Genomic DNA, 26,280 nt, shown 5'->3' on the forward strand with positions numbered 1-26,280 from the left:
CCATCAAAATCAAAAAGTAATGCTTATCATGGCCTCTACCTGCAATGGGAACAATAGTCCCCAGTCCTGCACTGATGGGAATGTGATTCACATGACATTTGGGGGCTCCACTTACTGTTCTCCTTAACACATTAATGCCACACTGTTCCCCTGCAAACAGCTCCCCATGCTGCTCCCTCTGAAATCACCTCATACGGCCACATGAAAAATGTATGTATGTTACATACATACACTGTGCCCCCCCCCCCTTAATTTTATGTACTGTGCCCCCTATTTTTTTTTTTATTAAGCCACATTGTCCCCTGCAAATGCCAGTGCCCTAGTAAAATATACCCACCTGTCCAATTTCTGGCGCTGTCATCACTTGTTACCTTTCCGGCCTCTACTAGCCAGGGCTGGCTCCTTCGGACACAGGCAGAGTGATACCCATACTGCCTGCTTATCAGGAGCACTGAGCACAGTACAGGGATCGGAGGACTCCCTTACACCAGGCACCATTCATTTATTTTTTAATTGCACGTTCGTTTTTAGGTCAAGAGGGAGAGTAAAGTACAGTACAGTGATCCCTCAGCTTACAATGGCTTCAACATACAATAATTTCAACATACAATGGTCTTTTCTGACCAATCAGAATGGACATTTCACTGGTAAAACCTGTGTATTCCTAAAGTGTATGCACTGACTGGTGTCTGGTAGCGCCCCCTACAGTACAGGGAGGTATTACATGTTCTGTACTCTTTACCTGTATTACTGAAGTGCATGCACTGACTGGTGTCTGGTAGCGCCCCCTACAGTACAGGGAGGTATTACATGTTCTGTACACTTTACCTGTATTACTGAAGTGTATGCACTGACTGGTGTCTGGTAGCGCCCCCTACAGTACAGGGAGGTATTACATGTTCTGTACTCTTTACCTGTATTACTGAAGTGCATGCACTGACTGGTGTCTGGTAGCGCCCCCTACAGTACAGGGAGGTATTACATGTTCTGTACACTTTACCTGTATTACTGAAGTGTATGCACTGACTGGTGTCTGGTAGCGCCCCCTCAGTACAGGGAGGTATTACATGTTCTGTACTACTCTTTACATGTATTACTGAAGTGTATGCACTGACTGGTGTCTGGTAGCGCCCCCTACAGTACAGGGAGGTATTACATGTTCTGTACTCTTTACCTGTACCAGGGTTACCTGCTCCTTTGGGCATCAGGTGAGGGCGACTCCATGTTACTTTTTTTAGGACATTGCGTGTACTGTACAGGACCCTGAAGAAGCTCCTGTCCTCCACATAGACCAGTGTTTCCCAACCAGGGTGCCTCCAGCTGTTTGCAACAGCTGGAGGCACCCTGGTTGGGAAACACTGAAATAGACAGTGATTTACAGCTCCCAGCAGATCTTTATTACTTTTATATGTAAGGATTTGCTTTATCTATATTAGTTTTCTACTTATTTTTCTTTAATCCTCACTTTTTCCTATTTTTGGATGACATTTTGGTGGCTCCAGAACCAATTACCAGGTTTCCATAGAGTTCTGGTCTCAACATACAATGGTTTCAACATACAATGGTCGTCCTGGAACCAATTAATATTGTAACTTGAGGGACCACTGTACTGTATGGGAATGTTGAGGGCAATAATCCTGTGCCCCCGATACTTAGCGACACTCCTGTACTGATGTATATGCCAGGAGCTTTTCCTGGAGTACAGTATATATGAAATGCCGCCTGCACAGAGCCATGCCCTTAAATTAACCCATTGTACACTTACAGAATATAATGGTGCTCATCTCCGTCTTGTCTCCTGCTCCAGATCTAAACAAGCACAAACGCTACGAGATCAGAGTGAGCGTGTACAATGCCGCCGGGGAAGGACCAGCCAGTGTCCCCCAAGAAGTATTTGTTGGAGAGGCGGGTAAGTCTCGCTCATCACATGACATTACAGAGGCGCAGGGGTCCAGTAAAGTGGCATAAGTTTCCTTTAAAATGGCAGGCGCCTTACTGATGACAGATGTGGGCCACTTTGGTTCTTGGGACATCACGGCCATGAAGCAGTGGTCATGGACAGACCTAATTCTTGGGCAGCAAGTCATTTGTGCAGTTAGTCACAGAACTTAGTCCTGGGGTCTTCTGACCTCTCCATTACTTGCCCCAAAATGCCCTGAGGACTGTCAGTGCTCCGGCACCGCTTCTTAATTTCCAAAATATTTTTCTTCCCCAGTGCCCACAGCTCCACCACAGAACGTAGCCATACAGACTGCCACGGCTGTGCAGCTCGATGTAACTTGGGATCCACCTCCTCTGGAGTCTCAAAATGGCGACATCCAGGGATACAAGGTATGATGTGTGGTCCACCAGTGTGTGCTGGCTATGTAATTGTAACCAAAGTTATGGCACAGTATAGTATATATTATAATTAGGGATCTATGATTCCTATATACAATTATTACATATGGCCCTGCTATACACTCCTTATACTGAGAATATGTACAAAAGAATGGAATGGAGTGCTAGATTGATAAAATATTATGACTTTATTAATAATTCATTACATTATAAAAACAAGAAAAAACATCATAAAAGGGAAAAGCCAACTTGTGGTGGAAAGAGGGCGTCACTCCAGGAGGTCCACAATGTAAACTACAGTACTAGACACATTTCATAAGTTGCACTACTGCTCATTGTATTGCACAATCCCATAGAGGATATACCTCAACAACTATAAAGTGCCTAGAGACAGTATACATACCAATAAACAAAATAGAGGTGCAAATAAGAGAGGGACCGCTAGAGAGACGCCACGTTTCGGGTTGTCCTTCGTCCAATGCTATATAATTGGGCTGGCAATATCAGGGACGGCCCAAGACATTGTGCTGCTTGGGTCCAAGGGTGAAATGCTGGGCAATATAGATATATATATATATATATATACACAAAATATATGTGGGGTCAGCGGGGTGCAATGCAGGGTAGCTGTTTTAACCCTAGGGACAGATGTTATTAACCCCTTCTTGTCGTGACGCCAGGGCGTGGTTTAGCCTTAACCACCCAAAGGTAATACCACTGGTCCTTGGCTAGGCACGGAGGCAATGAAGACACCAACACCTAGTTACAGACAGCGGTAGCTTTACTGAGGGTAGACAAATGATACAGTCTATGAAGTACAGCCAATATCCCAAGGAGGTGACCAGTGACACAGGGGGACCTCGCTGGGACTTGCAGTATGTAGAGACACTTTAGTGCAGGCCACGGTGACTATAAAGAAGACTTGACTTGACAATTGACATGAAGAAGACGTTGCAGATTTTAGGCTTGAGGCCTCCAATGTTCTGGACAAACTCTGAGATGACTGCACTGGACCTCATAGCAATGAGCTAAGAGAGAGATTGCAGCCCCTCCCCTGGTTTTATAGGGGGGCTGTGCAAGGAGCCCATAGGTCACTTGGGGGGGGGGGTCACCTGGTCACTAGTGCATCCTGGGTAACAATCACATGAAGAGATGAGCGAATTTACAGTAAATTTGATTCGTCATGAACTTCTCGGCTCGGCAGTTGATGACTTTTCCTGCATAAATTAGTTCAGCTTTCCGGTGCTCCCGTGGGCTGGAAAAGGTGGATACAGTCCTAGGAGACTCTCTTCGGACTGTATCTACCTTTTCCAGCCCACCGGAGCACCTGAAAGCTGAACTAATTTATGCAGGAAAAGTCATCAACTGCCGAGCTGAGAAGTTCATGACGAATCGAATTTACTGTAAGTTCGCTCATCTCTAATCACATGGTAACAGCTATTAAAGAAACAGTACATTATATTATACAACTTATGTACATAGGGGATAACACATAAAGGGGGCCCTGGGGACATGGAGAGACTCTACCTGACAGGGCAGGAGAAGTATGGGGACACACCATCCCGTACTGGGCCACCCAACACATATCATTCTTTTTTTTTGCTGCCATTAGGGGTTTGCTGATTACTTCATTTACAGGGCCACAAGGGGGCGGTATTATTGGTGGTGGACAGTGCACACTTTGACAAAATTTACATATGCCTTAGACCAGTGTCTTCCAACCAGTGTGCCTCCAGCTGTTGCAAAACTACAACTCCCAGCATGCCCGGACAGCCGAAGGCTGTCTGGGCATGCTGGGAGTTGTAGTTTTGCATCAGCTGGAGGCACACTGGTTGGAAAACACTAACCTAATCAGTCATAATAGAACAATCCTCCAGCAATGATTTTATCTGATCCAGTCTGCATCCATGCCCTAATAAAGGGGGCAGCCGGCCACAGTGCAAGGGTCAGCCACAGAAGCAGGTGCCATATAGTGGGGTACATATACTACAGGTAGAGAAACAGAGGAAATCACAAGAGCCACCTCAGTACTATTTGAGAGAGAAGAGAGGCGCAGGCTAGGCCATGACTTGCACCCACAAGATTTTAGGGGTGTCTATTTATCTGCGGCCCACTATCTATGGCAGCCCTGGGCATATACCCAGTGTGCCACATTGGCAAGTACTGTCCGCTATCTGACAGTCAGCACCGTCACACCCTCCCATCCTTGGGTTTCTAGCTCTTTGTCCTCAGCCCCTTTCTCACTTACTGGTTCTGTACAGGTAATGGATACCTATAAAGTGATGATCGTGCCGTCTCCTTATCTATTGATTTCCTATTCGGAAAGTGCTGAATTGTTCTCCGGAGGATTTTGTGTTCGGTCAAGACGGTCGCTGTTCACTTTTATTGTTTCTCCTCACTTTAAATTAGAGATAAAGAGGTTTAAATGGATAATGGTCGACATTACAGAATATTACTAGTCCAATAACAGTGTATACAGATGGCTTAATATCGGCATTTACTGGAGCGCAGTACAGGCATTCTGGAAATCCTGGCAATGGTAAAAGTCTGCTCTACCTGCACATTCATCTGCCAAATGTTTGCTTAAAGGGGTACTCCTGTGGAAAACGTTTATTTTTATATCAACTGGTGCCAGAAAGTTAAACAGATTTGTAAATTACTTCTATTAAAAAATCTTAATCCTTCCAGTACTTTTTAGGGGCTGTATACTAAAGAGAAATCCAAAAAAGAAATGCATTTCCTCTGATGTCATGACCTCAGTGCTCTCTGCTGACCTCTGCTGTCCATTTTAGCAACTGTCCAGAGCAGCATATGTTTGCTATGGGGATTTTCTCCTGCACTGGACAGTTCATGAAATGGACAGCAGAGGTCAGCAGAGAGCACTGTGGTCATGACATCAGAGGAAATGCATTTCTTTTTGGGATTTCTCTTTAGTATACAGCCCCTAAAAAGTACTGGAAGGATTAAGATTGTTTAATAGAAGTAATTTACAAATCTGTTTAACTTTCTGGCACCAGTTGATAATAAAAAAATAAAAAAAAAAGTTTTCCACGGGAGTACCCCTTTAAATATTTTTAAAGTAATGCAGATTGTGTATTGTTAGGGATGTCGCTGCCTATTACCAGAAAAGTCAGTCTTGTCCCGAGTGCAGGCATCCCCCGATATAGTGTGTAGATAGATAGTAAGTGTATAATACCAGGGCTGTCCAAACAGTGTGACTCCAGCTGTTGCAAAACTACAACTCCCAGCATGCCCAGACAGCCTTCAGCATGGATTCTCATTGTGAAGTATTACATAGTGATGAGCCGCCCAAAGTGATAGTTGTTGATGGGTGAGGGGCTTCTTAGCAGCCCCCTACATTGAGCTCATGGCAGAGCAGCCACTAGACCAGTGTTTCCCAACCAGGGTGCCTCCAGCTGTTGCAAAACTACAACTTCCAGCATGCCCAGACAGCCTCCGGCATTGATTTTCATTGTGGAGTATTACATAGTGATGAGCCGCCCAAAGTGATAGTTGTTGATGGGTGAGGGGCTCCTTAGAAGCCCCCTACATTGAGCTCATGGCAGAGCAGCCACTAGACCAGTGTTTCCACACTGGGGTGCCTCCAGCTGTTGCAAAACTACAACTCCCAGCATGCCCAGACAGCCGAAGAAATATACTACAACTCTCTGGTATGTTTGCAGTGTCATCATTTCCTTCAGAATTGTGCAAAAATAATGAACAGAAATGCTAATCTAAAAGCTCTTGTCCCCATGCCGAATAATACTTGAAAAAGCAAATATTTAGCTCCTGAAACAGCGGGGATCCCATTGCTAAAGGAAAAGTATTGGCTTGTTTACACTCCGCATGTAATTCAGCTTAATGAAGTGCACCCAAAGGACAGGGAACGTATGCCGTAAGACAAGCGTTGAGCAGTAGGGGGAGCTAGACCACAGCTGTTGGGAGATCCATACGTGCTGCAGTCTGGAACTTTATGTGAAGAATGGACTGTAATGTGTGGAACTACAGCTCCCAGCATGAACCGGGCAGTGACTGCTCGCAATATACAATCTGTACTGCCACAGTACATGTCAGAGCACTATAGTTGGCATAGGACAGTGTATTCCAACCAAGGTGCCTCCAGCTGTTGCAAAACTACAACTCTCAGCATGCCCGGACAGCCAAAGGCTGTCCGGGCATGCTGGGAGTTGTAGTTTTGCAACAGCTGGAGGAACCCTGGTTGGAAAACACTGGCATATAACATAGCGATTATCACTTAAAGATATCAATACAACTAGATAGAATGGTTATACACTTTTTAAAGGGGTACTCCCGTGGAAACCTTTTTTTTTTTTTTTTTTTTTTTTTTTTAAATCAACTGGTGCCAGAAAGTTAAACAGATTTGTAAATCACTTCTATTAAAAAATCTTAATCCTTCCAGTACTTTTTAGGGGCTCTATACTAAAGAGAAATCCAAAAAAGAAATGCATTTCCTCTGATGTCACAACCACAGTGCTCTATGCTGACCTCTGCTGTTCAATGAACTGGTGCCAGAAAGTTAAACAGATTTGTAAATTACTTCTATTAATTTTAATCCTTTCAGTACTTATCAGCTGCTATATTCTCCACAGGAAGTTATTTTCTTTTTGAATTTCCTTTCTATCTGACCACAGTGCTCTCTGCTGACACCTCTGTCCAGAGAGGTTTGCTATGGGGATTTGCTCCTACTCTTGACAGTTCCTAAAATGGGCAGAGGTGTCAGCAGAGAGCACTGTGGTCAGACAAGGAAAGGAAATAAATAAAAAAAAATAAAAAAAGAACTTCCTGTGGGGCATAACAGCAGCTCACAAGTACTGGGAGGATTAAGATTTTTAAATAGAAGTAATTTACAAATCTGTTTAACTTTCTAACACCAGTTGATTTAAAGCAAAATGTTTTCCAGTGGAGTACCCCTTTAACCTTCTCCCTTCCCCACAGATTTACTACTGGGAATCCACACGAGTCAATGAGTCAGAGAAAGTAAGGACCCTGTTCCTGCCGGAGAGTGGGGTGAAGATCAAGAATCTGACCGGCTACACCACCTACCTCATCAGTGTGGCCGCCTTTAACACTGCCGGAGACGGTCCCCGGAGTCATCCCATCCGCGGCCAGACACAGCAAGCAGGTGAGGAACAAAAGCCGTCATCACACCAGAAGGACGAGCTACACTACATATTACTAAGGAGTCAATATAATCTAGCAATGCAGCCATACACAGTGCAATATCTGCAAGGGAAGGAAATTGGTGTTACATACCATTTTGCAATTTTCCTTGATATTTTGTCCACTAGAGGTCACTTTTTCACTAACCTATTCATAAGCTGGAGACCCCTTTAGCTTCCAGCCTCTGTAATATCATTAGTTCCTATTAAATAAGAGTCACCATCTTTATACACTGCTCAAAAAAATAGAGGGAACACTTAAACACCACAATGTAACTCCAAGTCAATCCCACTTCTGTGAAATCCCACTGTCCACTCAGGAAGCTCCATCTTTTCCCTCAACCTCTCCCTGTCCCGCAGCATTATACTACCACCACCATGCTTCACTGTAGGAATGGTATTGGGCTGGTGCAGAGCAGTGTCCGGTATTGGGCTGGTGCAGAGCAGTGTCCGGTATTGGGCTGGTGCAGAGCAGTGTCCGGTATTGGGCTGGTGCAGAGCAGTGTCCGGTATTGGGCTGGTGCAGAGCAGTGCCCGGTATTGGGCTGGTGCAGAGCAGTGTCCGGTATTGGGCTGGTGCAGAGCAGTGTCCGGTATTGGGCTGGTGCAGAGCAGTGTCCGGTATTGGGCTGGTGCAGAGCAGTGTCCGGTATTGGGCTGGTGCAGAGCAGTGTCCGGTATTGGGCTGGTGCAGAGCAGTGCCCGGTATTGGGCTGGTGCAGAGCAGTGTCCGGGATTGGGCTGGTGCAGAGCAGTGCCCGGTATTGGGCTGGTGCAGAGCAGTGTCCGGTATTGGGCTGGTGCAGAGCAGTGTCCGGTATTGGGCTGGTGCAGAGCAGTGTCCGGTATTGGGCTGGTGCAGAGCAGTGTCCGGTATTGGGCTGGTGCAGAGCAGTGTCTGATATTGGGCTGGTGCAGAGCAGTGTCCGGTATTGGGCTGGTACAGAGCAGTGTCCGGTATTGGGCTGGTGCAGAGCAGTGTCCGGTATTGGGCTGGTGCAGAGGAGTGTCCGGTATTGGGCTGGTGCAGAGCAGTGTCCGGTATTGGGCTGGTGCAGAGCAGTGTCTGGTATTGGGCTGCTGCAGAGCAGTGTCTGGTATTGGGCTGGTGCAGAGCAGTGTCTGGTATTGGGCTGGTGCAGAGCAGTGTCCGGTATTGGGCTGGTGCAGAGCAGTGTCCGGTATTGGGCTGGTGCAGAGCAGTGTCTGGTATTGGGCTGGTGCAGAGCAGTGTCCGGTATTGGGCTGGTGCAGAGCAGTGTCCGGTATTGGGCTGGTGCAGAGCAGTGTCTGGTATTGGGCTGGTGCAGAGCAGTGTCTGGTATTGGGCTGGTGCAGAGCAGTGTCCGGTATTGGGCTGGTGCAGAGCAGTGTCTGGTATTGGGCTGGTGCAGAGCAGTGTCCGGTATTGGGCTGGTGCAGAGCAGTGTCCGGTATTGGGCTGGTGCAGAGCAGTGTCCGGTATTGGGCTGGTGCAGAGCAGTGTCCGGTATTGGGCTGGTGCAGAGCAGTGTCCGGTATTGGGCTGGTGCAGAGCAGTGTCCGGTATTGGGCTGGTGCAGAGCAGTGTCTGGTATTGGGCTGGTGCAGAGCAGTGTCCGGTATTGGGCTGGTGCAGAGCAGTGTCCGGTATTGGGCTGGTGCAGAGCAGTGTCCGGTATTGGGCTGGTGCAGAGCAGTGTCTGGTATTGGGCTGGTGCAGAGCAGTGTCTGGTATTGGGCTGGTGCAGAGCAGTGTCCGGTTTCCTCCAGACATGACGCTTAAAATTGAGGTCAAAAACATCAATTTTGGTTTCATCAGACCAGAGAATCTTGTTTCTTACAGGATGAGAGTCCTTCAGGTGTTTTTTTTTTCAGTCTCCAGTCTTTTATGTCTCTTTTATGTGGCTTCTTTCTGGTCACTCTGCCATAAAGCCCAGATTGTGGAGACTGCACTGATGGTTCTGGACCTTCTGAAAGATTTCTCGCATCTGCACACAGAAGCTTTAAAGCTCAGCCATCGTGACCATTGGGTTCTTGGTAACTTCTCTTACCAGGGCCCCTCTCCCCTATTTACTTAGTTTGGTGGAGCGGCAGCTCCAAGAAGAGTCCTGGTTGTTCCAAATGTCTTCTGTTTACAAATTATGGAGACCACTGAGCTCTTGGAAACTTAGTGCAGCAGAATATTATGTCCCCTTCTCCAGATCTGCTCCTCTACACAATCCTGTCTCTGAGCGCTACAGGCAGTTCTTCCCCTCCTCATGGCTGGGTTTTTGCTCTGATATACATTGTCATCTGTGAGGCCTTATATAGACAGAGCTGTGTCTTTTCTTATCCTATCCAATCACCTGAATTTACCAGATGGAGAAACATCTCCGAGATGATCAAGAGAAATAGGAGGCCCCAGGCAAATAGCGAAGGGTCTGAATACTTATGTGCATGAGAATTTTTAGTTTTTCCTTATTTTTAAATTTGCTAAAATTACCAAAATCCTTCTCTTTCATTCAGAATAATGGGGGAATTTTTTTTTTATTTAGCACAAGACCATAACATAAAATGTGAAAAATGTGAAAGGGTCTGAAAACTTCTAAATATTTATACACTCACACACTAATATATATTATTTATATACAGTGGTCCCTCAACATACAATGGTAATCCGTTCCAAATGGACCATCGTTTGTTGAAACCATCGTATGTTGAGGGATCCGTGCAATGTAAAGTATAGGACAGTGGTCTACAACCTATGGACCTCCAGATGTTGCAAAACTACAACACCCAGCATGCCCGGACAGCCGTTGGCTGTCCGGGCATGCTGGGAGTTGTAGTTTTGCAATATCTGGAGGTTCCCAGGTTGAAGACCACTGGTATTGGAGGTTATACTCACGTGTCCACGCCGCTCCGGACCGTCACCGCTGCCCTGGATGTCGCCTTACATCGCTGTCGCCGCGTCCCCAAGGTGTCCCCGACTCTCCAGCAAGGCCTCTGCTTCCCCGGCATCCTCGCTCTCCGTTGCCGCCATCACGTTGCTACGCACACCGCTCCTATTGGATGACGGGACGGCGTGTGCAGCGACGTGATGACGACGATGGAGAGCGCTGACGATGCAGGGGATCCCAAAGAGGACGCGCCGGAGCCCCGAGGACAGGTAAGTGATCGTCAGCGGACCACACGGGGCACCGTAAACGGCTATCCAGTGGCAGCTGAAGCAGCCTGCGCCGCCTGATAGCCGTTTATGCGATGGCCCCGACATACAAAAGCATCGTATGTTGATGCTGCATTCAACATGCGATGGCCTCTGAGAGTGATCGTATGCTGAAATGATCGTATGTCGGGGCCATTGTAGGTCGGGGGGGGGGGGGGGTCACTGTGTGTGTGTATATATATATATGTGTATATATACACACACACACACACACACACACACACACACAAACCAGCATACTGTATACTTATACCAACATAGACCTTCCTGCTGGACATTTTGGGTGAATGAAGCCCTGGACGTAACGTAATGTGAACAGGCCCTAAATGTTCTGATAATCGGGCACCTCTCCGGACCTGATCATGATGGATTACAATAATCCTGGTCTATTAATGAAATCCAGTAGTCCCGGAAACCTAATGATCCAGCACTCCATTTAATACAATTTTTCTGCCCGGCTTCATCACAAACCAACAACGTGAGTTTTATATCAATAATTTATTGCCTGTTTGTCACATTATCCACCGCTGGATGGAGAGGGCTGTGGGTATTACATAACCAGGGAGCAGTCTCTGCGGGTCGTACGCTTCTCCCTGAGCAGTTAGACGGCCCCTAAGCAAAATCCTCCGCTCACTGCCTGGTTATGACAATGCCAAGTGACATTAGCCTGTGTGCGGTTTGTGCCCCTCCCCACTAGTCCCCAGATAAGTCGTCCCTGAGTGTTATTGGCTCTGACACCCCCTCATTTATCGCAGTTAGTGGTTTTCATCCTGACAGGAGCGTACAACAAGCACAGCCCGCCACCTTAGTTGTCATCGGCTGGTCCAAAGATCCTGTCACTATGGTAACAGCCACAACACGGGCACTGCGAATAGAAAACGGCGGTCTGCGGCAAGGATGCGGTCACACCACCTCCACGTGAGATCACAGCTTTTAGGATTATACAGTGTACGTGTGGAAATGTCCCCTGTGACCCCGGACTTGTCATGCACAGAGTTGTTTTATCACACAAATCTTTGCAGATATTCCGGTCTGGCGACATTTTTGAGTTGTTACATAGTTTACCCACAGGTGATGATGACCTGCTGAGATGGAGCAGAGGAATTTTGAGAAATTTATGGACAGGTGTAATAGGACCATGGCGGGTGTACTAGTCTGTCACGGTCCATATAATGTCAGGGGTCAGTAAATAGAAAGTGCTAAAAGCAGCAAGGAACGTGCAGCGGGGCCATGCCAGAAGGACAATGGGGGAGATTTATCAAAACCGGTCCAGAGCAAAAGTTACTGAGCTGCATAGCAACCAATCAGATCGCTTCTTTCATAGCAACCAATCAGATCGCTTCTTTCATTTTTCAGAGGTCTTATCAAAAATGAAAGCAGCGATCTGATTGGTTGCTATGGGCAACTTTTCCTCTGGACAGGTTTTGATATGTGTTTGCTTTGCCCCTTGATGTCACCACACAGCTGCCTCCTCTTGCCAACCCAGGGTTGGGTAATAGCTGGTACTGTGGCATAGATCACGCTATGCCCCATATGCTTCTCTGGTGCATGCCGGACATTTTAACTAAACGCACATCTGCTTTCATTACAGCCCCCAGCGCCCCAGCAGTCATTAGATTTAGTGAACTCACCACCACATCTGTAAATGTATCGTGGGATGCACCGATTTACCCCAATGGAATTCTGGAAGGATACAGACTGGTATATGAGCCCTGCACGCCTGTGGATGGTAAGCTTCATTCTGTTTTATCTGAACTGAACAGCAGCTACTAGGACCGCGATAACGGAACGCAAGCTCTACTGATCCTTAAAATCTCCTTCTCAGGAATCAGTAAGATCGTGACAGTGGATGTAAAGGGGAACAGCCCTCTGTGGATGAAGCTAAAGGACCTCGCTGAGGGGGTGACATACCGTTTCCGAATACGAGCCAAGACTTTTACATATGGACCGGATATTGAAGCCAACGTGACGACAGGACCAGGAGATGGTATACATTTCATTACAAACAAGCCAATTCCTTGCTTAGAGGGTAGTGATACCTGATACACTGAAGTAAGGTTGCCAAACTCTGTCCCCATACCGGATCAGCTTTGGGTGACTCCACATATATGACAGTCCCATATACACGAGACATGTTGCAGCTGAACCCACTAATTTTGGTAGGACAGTCTACCACCTTAGTAGTCATCAGCTGGTCCAAAGATCCTGTCACTATGGTAACAGCCACAAAAATCCATCTAATATCCATGGAGGCCTCCTTACTCCCATCACAAACTTATAAACGCTTGGCAGGGTTGACCTTTGGCCTATCCTACAGCGCCATAGTATATACGAATAGTGGAGTCTCATGCCCTATGGATAAGATAGTATATGACGAGAAGAGCACATCTACTCTCCATTGTTCTCCCTTAGTTGTATCCAGTTGTTATATTTTTTTAGTTCCAAAAAGATGCAAGAGCACCGGCACTAGCACTACTCTAAGTTTACAAAGCAGTCCCAGTAGTCAATCCACTTCGGGCACCTGTCCTGGTAGCGGTGGTGCACATAGCCAAATAGGTACATATATAAGAAAAATGAAAAGGAGGACAGCGGCCGGCACTCACCAATCAGGAGACTTTATTTTCTTATGCGGTGCATAGATCAGGTAGCAGCGAGCTGCTACCTGATCTATGCACCGAATAAGAAAATAAAGTCTCCTGATTGGTGAGTGCCGGCCGCTGTCCTTCTTTTCATTTTGGTTATATTTTTTAGGGTTATAGGAAACTGTTCTAGATATGTATCTAAGGCTTTGTTCTCACCTGTATGTCAACTATATTTATAAAAGGAAAATGGCCGAGTCCTGGATTCTTTGCATAACGGACGTCAGCTCTGCCTTATGGACCCCACTGATTTACAATGCGGTCCATCTGCCATGCTGTCTGTCATTTTGATGGGAAGAATTGTGCTGCGTGCAGTGTTATTTTCTCTATCGGTGTTAAGGAATCTGCAGCAGCGGCTCAGACAGAGATGTGAACAGAGCCTAACAGTCTGATACAATAAAGAAATAAACACGATTGATCGCTGCCACTGCGGAGTTACTTGTCGGCTGCATGTCATGCACTACACTTTATGCTGTGAATGCATGTCACCGCTGTAAGTACTAATAAAACTCAGAGCCGGGGAGACGTCTTGAGATCTAATCCCTGTGTTATATGTGACACAAATCTTACCTGGAGCTGCTGCCAGATAGTAAATCCTTACAGACAGTATAATTCCTATAGCAGAGGTACAGTATATGAATAATGTATAGAACAGTAATGTCTAATGCTCAGACCTATTGCTCTATTACTGGTCTTAAAGGGGTACTCCGGTGGAAAACTTAATTTTTTTTTTAAATCAACTGGTGCCAGAAAGTTAAACAGATTTGTAAATTACTTCTATTAAAAAATCTTAATCCTTCCAGTACTTATTAGCTGCTGAATACTACAGAGGAAATTATTTCCTTTTTGGAACACAGATCTCACTGCTGACATCACGAGCACAGTGCTCTCTGCTGACATCTCTGTCCATTTTAGGAACTGTCCAGAGCAGCATATGTTTGCTATGGGGATTTTCTCCTACTCTGGACAGAGATGTCAGCAGAGAGCACTGTGGTCATGATGTCAGCAGAGAGCTCTGTGTTCCAAAAAGAAAATAATTTCCTCTGTAGTATTCAGCAGCTAATAAGTACTGGAAGGATTAATATTTTTTAATTGAAGACATTTATAAATTTGTTTAACTTTCTGGCCCCAGTTGGTTTAAAAAAAAAAGTTTTTCAGCGGAGTACCCCTTTAAGGCATCCTGTGCTGCCTCCGTGGGGCACTGTGTTTTCTCCTAGTACTGTGGTGCAAGAAGCAATTTTCTTCTAAAAAAATAAAATAAAACAAATAAAAACCCTGTGTAAGGCTTCACTATAGTTGCTCTACTACCTTTAATCCTATATTTCATAAATCTTTTCTTTTTTAACCCTAGGGGCTCCAGGACCTCCAGGGGTTCCTTCCATCTCCAGATACAGCTCATTGATCGCTATCCAATGGTCGAGTGGGGACCCAGGGAAAAGCCCTATTACCAGATATGTTATAGAGGCTCGGCCCTCAGGTATGTAGCATTATTGCAGCCATATTGTCAGTGTTTATGGGAGGTTTGTTTTGACACAACGGGATTACAGCAGCTGCACGCTCCGCTTTGGGATATTTGCAGCACAGACGCTCATGCATGAAATAATGCGCTGCAAATAAAATAGACCCTGCACACAATATAGGAGCGCTCGTGCGAGGCTGATATAGGTCTTTATTGTATCCGTCCTGCTGGTTTAACCTGTACTAGTATATAGTGTATTTCTTGTTCTCAGATGAAGGATTATGGGACATACTCATCAAGGACATTCCCAAAGAAGCCACATCATACACCTTCAGCATAGACATCCTGAAGCAGGGAGTGAGCTATGACTTTCGTGTCATTGCTGTCAATGATTATGGATATGGGACCCCCAGCCCACCCTCCACATCCGTATCAGGTATTAAAAGGTTTCTGTGTAAAATGATGTCATTAATCCTGTTACTTAAAGGGGTTTTCTTCCAAAACCAATGCCACACATCAATAGGCAAGTGCGGTATTACAACTCTGCTTCATTTACTTCAATGGAATTGAGCTGCAATACTACACACAGACTGAGGAGAAGAGTGGCACCATTTCTTGAAGAAAGCAGCTATGTTTTTCTAATTCTGCATAACCCCTTTAAAAGGGGTACTCCCCTGGAAATTTTTTTTTTTTTTTTTTTTAAATCAACTGGTGCCAGAAAGTTAAACAGATTTGTAAATTACTTCAATTTAAAAATCTTAATCCTTCTAGTACTTATCAGCTTCTATTTTCTCCACAGGAAGCTATTTTCTTTTTGAATTTCCTTTCTGTCTGACCACAGCGCTCTCTGCTGACACCTCTGTCCATGTCAGGAACTGTCCAGAGCAGGAGAGGTTTGCTATGGAGATTTGCTTGTACTCTGGACAGTTCCTGAAATGAACAGAGATGTCAGCAGAGAGCACTGTGGTCAGACAGAAAGGAAATTGATAACGAAAAGAACTTCCTGTGGAGCAAATAGAAGCTGATAAGTACTGGAAGGATTAAGATTTTTAAATGGACGTAATTTGCAAATCTGTTTAACTTTCGGGCACCAGTTGATTTAAAAAAAAAAAATGTTTTCCAGGGTAGTACCCCTTTAAAGGTCAAAATGCCAACCACTGTATACAGATGGGAAGAATGATGCATTTTAGTCCCAGTATTTGAGGAATTTCTATCCTCCTGGACACAGATGACATTTGTAAAAGATCCAGAAGGGCTGAAATGCGTCGGTTTTGTACTCGAGAGCTGACTTTTCCATTCTTGTCTTATTACAGCCACAAAAGCAAACCCATTCTATGAGGAGTGGTGGTTCCTGGTGGTCATTGCCCTTATTGGTCTCATTTTCATCCTTCTATTGGTCTTTGCTTTGATCATTCGAGGACAGAGCAAAAAGTATGCCAAGAAATCGGATTCAGGTGAGTGGATGTGTCATGGCAGCCTGTCCCCATGAGATCACTAATGTTTATGTGTATTTGACATCTATTTCCTCCCTGTCAGGGTGTAATCCCAAAAATAGCACCCTGGGCCATGGGGAGATGGTGAGTCTGGATGAGAGCAGATTCCCTGCGCTAGAGCTGAACAACCGGCGGCTCTCGGTGAAGAATTCCTTCTGCAGGAAGAATGGGATATACACAAGGTGAGAGGATACGGGGAACCACAATACTGAGAGTATGGGAGGAGTGGTCTACAATCTGTAGCTCTCCAGCTTTTGCCTAACTACAACTCCCAGCATGTCCTGACAGTCTGCAGCCAATAGCCACCCATGAAATGACGTTCTAAAACAAATGCTGAATACTCCCTGGTTCTGCACTATTTGCAGGCTTTATCTAGGGCAGTGTTTCCCAACCCACGTGCCTCCAGCTGTTGCAAAACTACAACTCCCAGCATGTCCTGAAAGTCTGAAGCCAATAGAAATGACGTTCTAAAACAAATGCTGAATACTCCCTGGTTCTGCACTATTTGCAGGCTTTATCTAGGGCAGTGTTTCCCAACCCGCGTGCCTCCAGCTGTTGCAAAACTACAACTCCCAGCATGTCCTGACAGTCTGCAGCCAATAGAAATGACGTTCTAAAACAAATGCTGAATACTCCCTGGTTCTGCACTATTTGCAGGCTTTACATGGGGCAGTGTTTCCCAACCCGCGTGCCTCCAGCTGTTGAAAAACTACAACTCCCAGCATGTCCTGACAGTCTGCAGCCAATAGAAATGACGTTCTAAAACAAATGCTGAATACTCCCTGGTTCTGCACTATTTGCAGGCTTTATCTAGGGCAGTGTTTCCCAACCCGCGTGCCTCCAGCTGTTGAAAAACTACAACTCCCAGCATGTCCTGACAGTCTGCAGCCAATAGAAATGACGTTCTAAAACAAATGCTCAATACTCCCTGGTTCTGCACTATTTGCAGGCTTTATCTGGGGCAGTGTTTCCCAACCCACGTGCCTCCAGCTGTTGCAAAACTACAACTCCCAGCATGCCCGGACAGCCAACGGCTGTCCGGGCATACTGGGAGTTGTAGTTTTGCAACAGCTGGAGGCACACGGGTTGGGAAACACTGATCTAGGGAGTTTGTACGTTTCCCTCTGCTGTTCCTTCAGATCAGAACACTATGGGCAGAATAACTCAAGTAGGTAAAAAGGAAAAGTTTACAGAAAATTTGCAATGCCCTAAATATCAGCTGTAAAAATAATTGATGAAATATTAAAAAGGTAATGAAAAGTTAATTTCTTGTACTCAGAGAAATTTTCGCGCTCTTCTCTTTTTTTTTTAGTACGTTTAGTCTCCGAGCCAAGAGCCTCCACTTTACAGCTAAGTGGTTGGCACAGGGTGCGGCTTGTTCTAAACGTTGTCTCCGCTTCTTTATATTCACGTCTCGTCCTGGTAACGTTCATGGAGTCGTCCTGCTGGCGGAGTCACAAAGGCCGCTCTGTTAGGGACGTAACCCTATAAGCAGCTCTTGTAAAGAGGGAAGAGAAGGGTTGTAGAGTGTTACAGGCTGGCATGGGGTCCTAACGCTAGAAATATACCAGAGGGGGACAGATGGGTAACAGTGGTGACAGTGCATGAAATATGGTAAAACACTAAATATTTACTTTTATCATGATCTGCACCTTTTAGTTTTTTTTCTTTTTTAAGAGAATAAGGAAGATTTATGAGTGTATTTACACCAATTTCTAGAATAAATACATTAGAGAACAGGGCATATGTGGTGGTTCATCTGAGCACAACTAATTTAGGGTATATTCACACACAGCAGATTTATTGCTGATATTTTTAGGACTATCCCATTCATTTAAATGCACTTGCAGAAATCTATGGGGGAGATTTATCAAAACCTGTCCAGAGGAAACGTTGCTTAGTTCCCATAGCAACCAGAGCACTCCTTTCATTTTTTGAAGAGGCCTCTGAAAAATGGAAGAAGTGACCTGGTTGGTTGGTATGGGCAACTCAGCAACTTTTCCTCTTGACCAGGGCCGGTTCTGCCTATAGGTAAAATAGGCAACCGCCTAGAGGCAAAATAGGCAGCCGCCTAGAGGGCCCTCTTGATGGGGGCGCCACTCTGCAAGAAACTTAGTATCCAGACAGCGTCTGAAGCACCCGCCCAGCCAGCACCACTGCCGCAACCCCACTCCCCCTTCCCCGGTACCATAATAATCTGCATTCTCCAGCCTGCTAGTGCAGTGCAGTGCCACCTCCGAGGCCAGACGGACAGGTCCTGACATAGTGCGTGTCTCAATACATCCGCCCCATAAGGCGGAGGTTTGCTACAGTGTGTCACCCCAGTAGTAAAGTGGGGCATGTCAAAGGGCGGAGCCAATGGGTGGGGTCAATGGGCAGCAAATTAGCTTTCGCCGAGGGTGGCCCTGCTCTGGACAGGTTTTTATAAATCTCCCCCAATATGCTTTCTGCCAAGTCAGCCTCATTCAGGGGAACATAACTGGTTTTCAGATTTTGGTAAGCAGCATTGGGGCTTCATAACTCCCACTGATTCCTAAAGAGGTTATCAGGCATTTTGCTAAAATTCATATCCTGTTGGGAGCAGGAAGAAAATCCTATACTTACCTAGCCCCAGTCTCCAGCAGCTCCCATTCGTCTGTGTCCAGTCCCCCGATCATCTGTCTTCTTCCTACTACTGAGAGGAGCCCCTCATGCAGGACCTGCTCAGCCAAACACTGGTGCTCCATCTTGGTCAGTGATTGGCTGAGCTGAAGATCCTGCACCGAGCGCTTGTCTTGGAAGCAGACAGAAGAGCGGGGGACTGGACAGAGCTGTGGGGGACTGGGGCTAGGTAAGGTTTCCCCTCCTCCTCCCTCCCAGCAGCAGGATATGGATTTTAGCATAACCCCTTTAATTGGCATTGGAATTGCTCTCAACCATGGCCTTTTGTCATCCCACATTGGGTCTAGTCCAGTTTCCCAACAATCCTTATTCTCACTGTTTCAGGATTTTTCATGTTCCTACAGAGATCTACAGTGATCCCATCTTTACACGTCATGACAGGCAGTGCATTCCAGACCATTATCGCATATATGTGCATATTTGACATGGACAATTCCAACCATTATTTATAATGTCTTATTATGAGTATTAGACATGGAAACTCTGACGTCCTCAGGACTCTAGATCCGTACGATAAAGCTGTGATTGTGGGGGAAGACTTTCCTGGCCCTGTGCCTGGTATTCTATAGAGCAAAGATATTACTGATACCAAAGAGCAACAGCAGTAAAGATGTGATCAGAGAGATCTGTCATGTCAGCAATGCTTCAGTGCTGGACTATAGGAGTATCCAGGTCAGGTAAGATTTTAAAGGGGTACTCCGGCGGAAAACTTTTTTTTTATTTTTTTTTTTTAAATCAACTGGTGCCAGAAAGTTAAAGAGATTTGTAAATGACTTCTATTAAAAAATCTATACCCCTTCCAATACTTTTTAGCAGCTGTATGCTCCAGAGGAAATTCTTTTTGTTTTGAATGTCTTTTTTGTCTTGTCCACAGTGCTCTCTGCTGACACCTGCTGCCCGTATCAGGAACTGTCCAGAGCAGCATAGGTTTGCTATGGGGATTTTCTCCTGCTCTGGACAGTTCCTGACATGGGCAGCAGGTGTCAGCAGAGAGCACTGTGGACAAGACAAAAAAGAAATTCAAAAAGTATAGAATTTCCTCTGTAGCATACAGCTGCTAAAATGTACTGGAAGGGTAAAGATTTTTTAATAGAAGTCATTTACAAATCTGTTTAAATTTCTGGCACCAGTTGATTTAAAAAAAAAAAAAAAAAGTTTTCCACCGGAGTACCCCTTTAATATGTACACACGATTTTAATATATATACACACACATCAATAATTCCAATAGTACAGCAACTAAGTGTCCAGTCATCTGGTTGAGCACTTTGTATTTGCCAAATCAGCATAAGTTCTGGATTATTTGTTGCTATTAGAAAGCTATATATATTTTATTTTTTATTAAATAAATCTTCTTTATTCCAGGTCTCCTCCCCGACCCAGTCCTGGGAGCCTTCACTATTCAGATGAGGATGTAGCCAAGTACAATGACTTAATTCCCGCTGAGAGCGGCAGCCTGACCGAAAAGCCCTCGGAGGTATCAGACTCACAGGTGAGAACCATGCTTTCTATAGAGATAGACACCTGCTCCATAGGTGCCCCAGCTTGTCCTCAACTGTAAGGTGGTGACAGTCATGTCTGATGAGTCTGAATAGATTATTTTAAAGGGAAATTCCCTCTATAAACTAAGAGCCCTCCCTGTCTTTATACTGCTATTGTATACAATTACATTACCCAGACCTGCTTTGTAGAAATAAACCAAAGGATTTCCAGATCACATGTAGAATCCTTAAAGGGGTATTCCACCCCTAGAGATCTTATCCCCTATCCAAAGGATAGGGGATAAGATGTCTGATTGCGGGGGTCCTGCCGCTGGGGACCCCCCGCAATATAGCATGCGGCACCCACCTCTTTCTGGTCCGGAAGCACTGGAGGGTCTGGGTCCCGACCTCGGGAACGGAAGTTCGTGACGTCACGACTCCGCCCCGTGAGATGTCACGCCCCATCCCCTCAATGCAAGTCTATGGGAGGGGGCGTCACGCCCCCTCCCATAGACTTGCATTGAGGGGATGGGGCATGACGTCACACGGGCGGAGTTGTGACATCACGAACTTCTGTTCCCATGGTCGGGACCCAGAGCAGAAACAGGTGGGTGCCGCATTCTATATTGCGGGAGTCCCCAGCGGCGGGACCCCCGCAATCAGACATCTTATCCCCTATCCTTTGGATAAGGGATAAGACGTCTAGGGGTGGAGTACCCCTTTAAGTGTCAACGCAACCTCCCCAGGTGTCCTACTTTAGGTCTTGACTCCCCCCTCATTCCCAGTCACCCCTGTGGGTTATGCCGCTCCCTGGACATATGGACCCTTTGTATGGGTATAATTATGCACACAGCATTCTATGGTGTTAAATGTGCATCCCACTGTCAAATGCACTAAAATTCACACTGTAAACTGGGGCGCATTTGTTTTCGCCTGCATTTTAAATAAGTGAGATTAAGTGACGTGGCACTTACTTTGTACAGAAAACATAGAAATCCAGGATGTAATTTAGCCCCACTAAACAGAGCTAAACCGACTACAAGACCTTGATTAAACACATGGAAAATAGAATGAAAATACTCGGCAGAAATTCAAGGCTACCCTTGGAATTTCTGCATAATATTTAGCGTTGTATTTTTCCACCATGTTTACGTTTCTTACTAATCCATCCCTGTGACTGGATCTTCTGTTGTATTCAGTAAACACTGTTTGACCTTTAGGACCTCAGATTTTTAGAATGGGACCAGTTTTTCGTGCCAAGCACTCAACCCCACCATTTTTGAAGACGTATTGGTCTCGGCAGTAAAGGACCACCGCCAACTGAGGCTGGTGATTGGCTGAGTGGTCCATCAGTGCCAAGGCTAGTACGTCTCTTAAGGAGGGGGCCAAAGTGCTCAGCGGAGAGAGACTGGTCCCGTTCTGAAGATCATGTAGGGTCCCAGCAGTCGGACCCCCCACGATTAGACACATAGGGGGAGATTTATCAAAACCGGTCCACAGGAAAAGTCGCTGAGTTGCCCAAAGCAACAAATAAGATCGCTTCTTTCATTTTTTAAAAGGCCTCTAAAAAATGCATAGAGCAATCTGATTGGTTGCTATGGGCAACTCAGCGACTTTTCCTCTGGACAAGTTTTGATAAATTTCCCTAATATTCGCTATCTTGTGGATAAGTTTTGAATAACCAAAGAATCCCTTTAAATGTGTATAGGCAGCACTTTAACCAAACAGGGATCCCCTGTGATGTTCATATTCTCCGATAGGGAATATGGACAGAGGTATTCCTCATAACACCACAGCATAATTTATTTTTTTATGACAATAAGAATTCTAAATGCACAATGCAGTCTGAACGCTTTCTGCAGACCTGGGCTAAGATAATGGGGCAATCGTGACAAGGAGCTAGAGATTCAGATCCAGAACACGCTGCTCCAGATAGGACATATTGATTTCAGCCAACACAATGACCGCAATTGTCGCTATGAAAGGCAATCTTTTGAGGTTAAAGGGAGTTCCCTGGAATAAGCGCACATTGTACAGGGTGTGACGAGACCTTGGATACACCACAGACAATATACAAAAAGCTGACCCAGGAAATAAAGTATGTACAGACAGCTGTCACTGGAATATTTCTCTGGGGCGCTGGAGGATGTGATCGTCTCACCTGAGAGCCCCATACAAAGAGACTGTATAAACTAGTGTAGTCTCTTAATCCAGCACAGTTGACTCTAAACCATTCATTGCTGCAGAGCGCTCCATTGGAATTGTTTTGCCTGGGGAGGTTTTGTACAACACAATCACCTGCTCTTTACCTGTAAATCCAGGTGTGAGTATAACCTTTACTGACAATGCTTTACCTTCCCACTGGGTGAACCACTGACCGGCCGGCAAAATGTTGACAGTCATTATCAAAAATCATATATAACTTATGTGGGGTTTTGGGGCTGAAGTTGACCACTATGGAAAGTAGTTGTGTGGTGCACATTGCCCACAGTGGAGTAGTGGGATATTAATAGCATGCATACCATAAGCTCATAAAAGGACCCTTGAGCAAAAAAGACCCCCCCATCACTGTTCCCATTAGACAGTCTGCCTCTAAGTGCAGTGTGGTCATATGAAGTGGCGTCAATAGAGTTGGTGTCATCAGATGCTGTAGAAAATGTTCATTGCAACCCACATACAATCATAAGGACCCCCTGTGTGTCCCTCATACATCAATATTGTCCCCCAAAGACTTACAGTGCCCTATTGTGGCAGTAAAATTATAAAAAAAAATGTGGGATGGTTGCTGATTCGATGAGCCACGATTTAAAAAAAAAAAAAGCTTTAGAACACCATCAACACACACATCACCTCACCACCTCAGCAAAGTGTGCCCCCCATTTATATGAATGACCTCCTCAATGGCAGTTTTTCCTGTTCACATTGTCCACCCTGTGCAACAAGTAGCAACTACTGCTAGTACTCACATAATGCAACTGTGCCTAATGATGCATTGATACGTGGATAATGTATCTTTTTCTTTTTTTTTCACTTTACACTTAATGGGAATTGGTTATCAGTGTCACAATAACTATACTTACCTACCCTCATTCCTCTGTTATTCTCTTTAATCCAGCGGCAGGCTTGGTGCATGGCAGGAGCACGCTGACGTCTCCGCTGCCGTTTCTCCACTGGGTCCCGCTGTGAGCAGGCTTGGGGAAGCAGCAGCGGGGACGTCAGCGTGCTCCTGAAGCTTCACCCGTGCACCAAGCCTGGCACCAGATTAAAGATGATAACAGGCGAACAGGACCACAGATCAAGGGTAGATAAGTATAGTTATCAGTCTGCAATTGGTACCTACTATTTTATCAAGCATCTGGCATTTCATAGTGATATGAACTTTTAATCAGTGGGGGTCTAGGTGCTAAGACACCCACTGATCATCAGACTAGAGACAGCAGTGCCGAGCCTGTTCACTTCCCCTCAGAGAGCAAGTGAGCATTGTACGGGTGTATACAAAGTCCATCAGACCTTCTATAAATCCATACACCACTTGTTTAGCTTTTTGAGGACAGCCAGGAAGGAAAAAATGGGCCAAACACTTCTGCCCTTTTGTTTTAGTGATTGATGAAAGCCTAAGTACCCAGACCCCTATTGATCATAACTTCTATTCACACGTACAGTATTCTGCACAGATTTGATGCACTGAATTTGAAGCTTAGTTCAGTCATTTAGTTTACATTGAAATCTGCAGCAGAAAATCCTGCGCATCAAATCCACGCAGAATACTGTACGTGTGAATAGACCATAAAAGTGACTAAATGTTGTTCAAATTTTGTGGTGACCCCTTAAAATGAATTAGTACTGCTACAAAAAGTCTCAGTGTAGCCCAGGCAAGGGCATGCGACACCGTGCACACATGCAGTGGCCAATGGCCTTACCATTTTCCCCATACAGTGTGGTAACTGGGTCACATCTTGCCTAAATGCAGAGGATCCATACTTTACTATCTATTCATTTTATGTGCCAGGACACAGACTGGAGCTTTTCTCTCAATGATGCATTGTCCTAACTATAGTTTACATCCCATGGACCAGTATTATTGTAAACTAGGTGGGTGAAAATAGTCTATACATCAGTCACTAGCTAGCCTACCCTGAAAATTAACATTTTCTGAAGTGTGAGGCTCCTCAGCCCCAAAAAATATGTCCGGATTCCAAAGTAAATATCAGTAACACAGAACTCTGGCACTTGTGTCATGATCATAGGTCAGACTATAGTACACAAGCCAAGCGCCAGGCAACAAATCTTTGTTATGCAATGGTATGACTATAGCGGCTGTGAAGTCACACCCCACCCAGATTTCTGGGGTACCCCTGGGCCTTCTGCCACTTAAACGTACAGCAGATCCGGCCCACAGTGGATCATGCATAGTTGTTAAATCCAGAACCAAGAGATAAAACTCTGTTTACTTTAGAAATGTTTCCATAGTCTTCAATTGCTGAGACCACCAGGAATCAACAAGCACTTGGCAGCAAGTGTTAAATCTCCCTGCAGCGCCATCACAGGGGAGGTGAAGCATTACATACTGCCTATGGAAATTATTAGACTGCTTATTTAATGTGCTGGATCCCGCACTCCCCAGGATCCTTCTATGTGTAAGGACCTGATTTTGAGGATCAGAACTTGTATAAAAAGCATATTACAAGACTCAGCCATAGTCCTGAGCAGGGAGCTGTCCCCTTCCCCCATATTACCTCAGAACAGCTCTATTACACCTACGGTTGCGCCGTGGTTGTTCCAGTCCCATAAGTGTCTGTGTAGAGTTCCGTCTTTCTTACATCACTAGTGATGTTAATTCAGTTCATATTCTCTAGTTTCCCAGTTGCAGATGAAATTGGGCAGAAAATTTTAGCCTGCACTCTTAATCTATTAGAACAAATCAGATTACAACAAACTAGACAGATTCATTATGGAGCGGGCACTGTTGGCTGCCTGTCAGAGTTACTAGGTCTCTGTGTTCTGCCAGTGTAAAATGCCATTACTATGGGAACGCCACTATTCTCTGACTGGGTAAACAAACCACACCTTCTCCAAGACAAACAGGCAGCGACTTACAGAATCGCTTCCAGAGCAACATCCTTGGTTTACAACATACATGCAGTGGGATTACAGCCGGAGGTTGTGTGCAGGTATCTACTTGTGGATCCCACTCTTTTGGGTACCAGCCCTGCTCCTCTGTTCACTCCAGATACTCCTGGTCTGTTTAGATCATCAACTAGAACATAGTACACACAACCAGTCATCGCAAAGCTCAGACATATACATGTCCATGGGGAAGACTGGACGAGGCAGAATAGGAGTTTGGTACATTTTGGGTGACATCCCACTCTGAGCTGTAAATGAGGTCATACTGAATCTAAGCTTGAACAGAACTTTAACAACTTAACTTAAAGGGAACCTGTCAAATTAAAAAAGCAGTGCCATCTGCAGGCATCATGTTATAGAGCAGGAATAGCTGAGCGGATTGATATATAGTTTTCTAGGAAAAGATCCAGTAAAACGTATTTATCAGTCTAAATCTTTGCCATTCCGGACTAAAGAGTGGGAAGTCCTAATAAGTAGGGAGGACCACCCACTGACGTTTTCACATAAGCAGAGATTGAGATCAATAACAACAAGTTCTGCTGCATCTTTTCCTGTAAAACTATATATATTAATCTGCTCAGCGTCTTCTCTATAACATGGTGCCTTGCAGATTTGACGACATGTTTAATGTGACCGGTCCCCTTTAAGAGAGTCCTCAAAGTGATGGTATGTGGTAGAATATTAGTCTGAAGTGTTAACCTATTGTTAATTTTGCTT

General features: G+C 45.3%; 1 protein-coding gene and 1 long non-coding RNA gene across 13 annotated transcripts in view; one reads left to right on the forward strand and one right to left on the reverse strand.

Annotated features, from left to right (window-relative positions):
- SDK2 (sidekick cell adhesion molecule 2) overlaps positions 1-26,280 on the forward strand; it is a 727,771-nt gene that overhangs the window by 699,561 nt on the left and 1,930 nt on the right. For all 12 annotated transcript variants that reach the window (XM_056550647.1, XM_056550649.1, XM_056550648.1 and 9 more), the window contains 10 exons: positions 1,808-1,909; positions 2,216-2,331; positions 7,297-7,483; positions 12,296-12,433; positions 12,530-12,691; positions 14,695-14,820; positions 15,074-15,238; positions 16,116-16,256; positions 16,339-16,477; positions 20,321-20,447. In XM_056550647.1, coding sequence (XP_056406622.1) covers positions 1,808-1,909; positions 2,216-2,331; positions 7,297-7,483; positions 12,296-12,433; positions 12,530-12,691; positions 14,695-14,820; positions 15,074-15,238; positions 16,116-16,256; positions 16,339-16,477; positions 20,321-20,447 — 1,403 coding nt within the window. The remainder of the gene's footprint in view (positions 1-1,807; positions 1,910-2,215; positions 2,332-7,296; positions 7,484-12,295; positions 12,434-12,529; positions 12,692-14,694; positions 14,821-15,073; positions 15,239-16,115; positions 16,257-16,338; positions 16,478-20,320; positions 20,448-26,280) is intronic.
- Positions 4,241-7,823, reverse strand: LOC130297780 (uncharacterized). Its single transcript, XR_008849685.1, has 3 exons — positions 7,669-7,823; positions 7,405-7,584; positions 4,241-4,738 (listed from the first exon to the last, which is right to left on the reverse strand). It is a non-coding gene; the product is annotated as an uncharacterized LOC130297780 (long non-coding RNA).

This window comes from Hyla sarda, chromosome 13 (assembly GCF_029499605.1).
Source record: "Hyla sarda isolate aHylSar1 chromosome 13, aHylSar1.hap1, whole genome shotgun sequence".
Lineage (NCBI taxonomy): Eukaryota > Metazoa > Chordata > Amphibia > Anura > Hylidae > Hyla > Hyla sarda.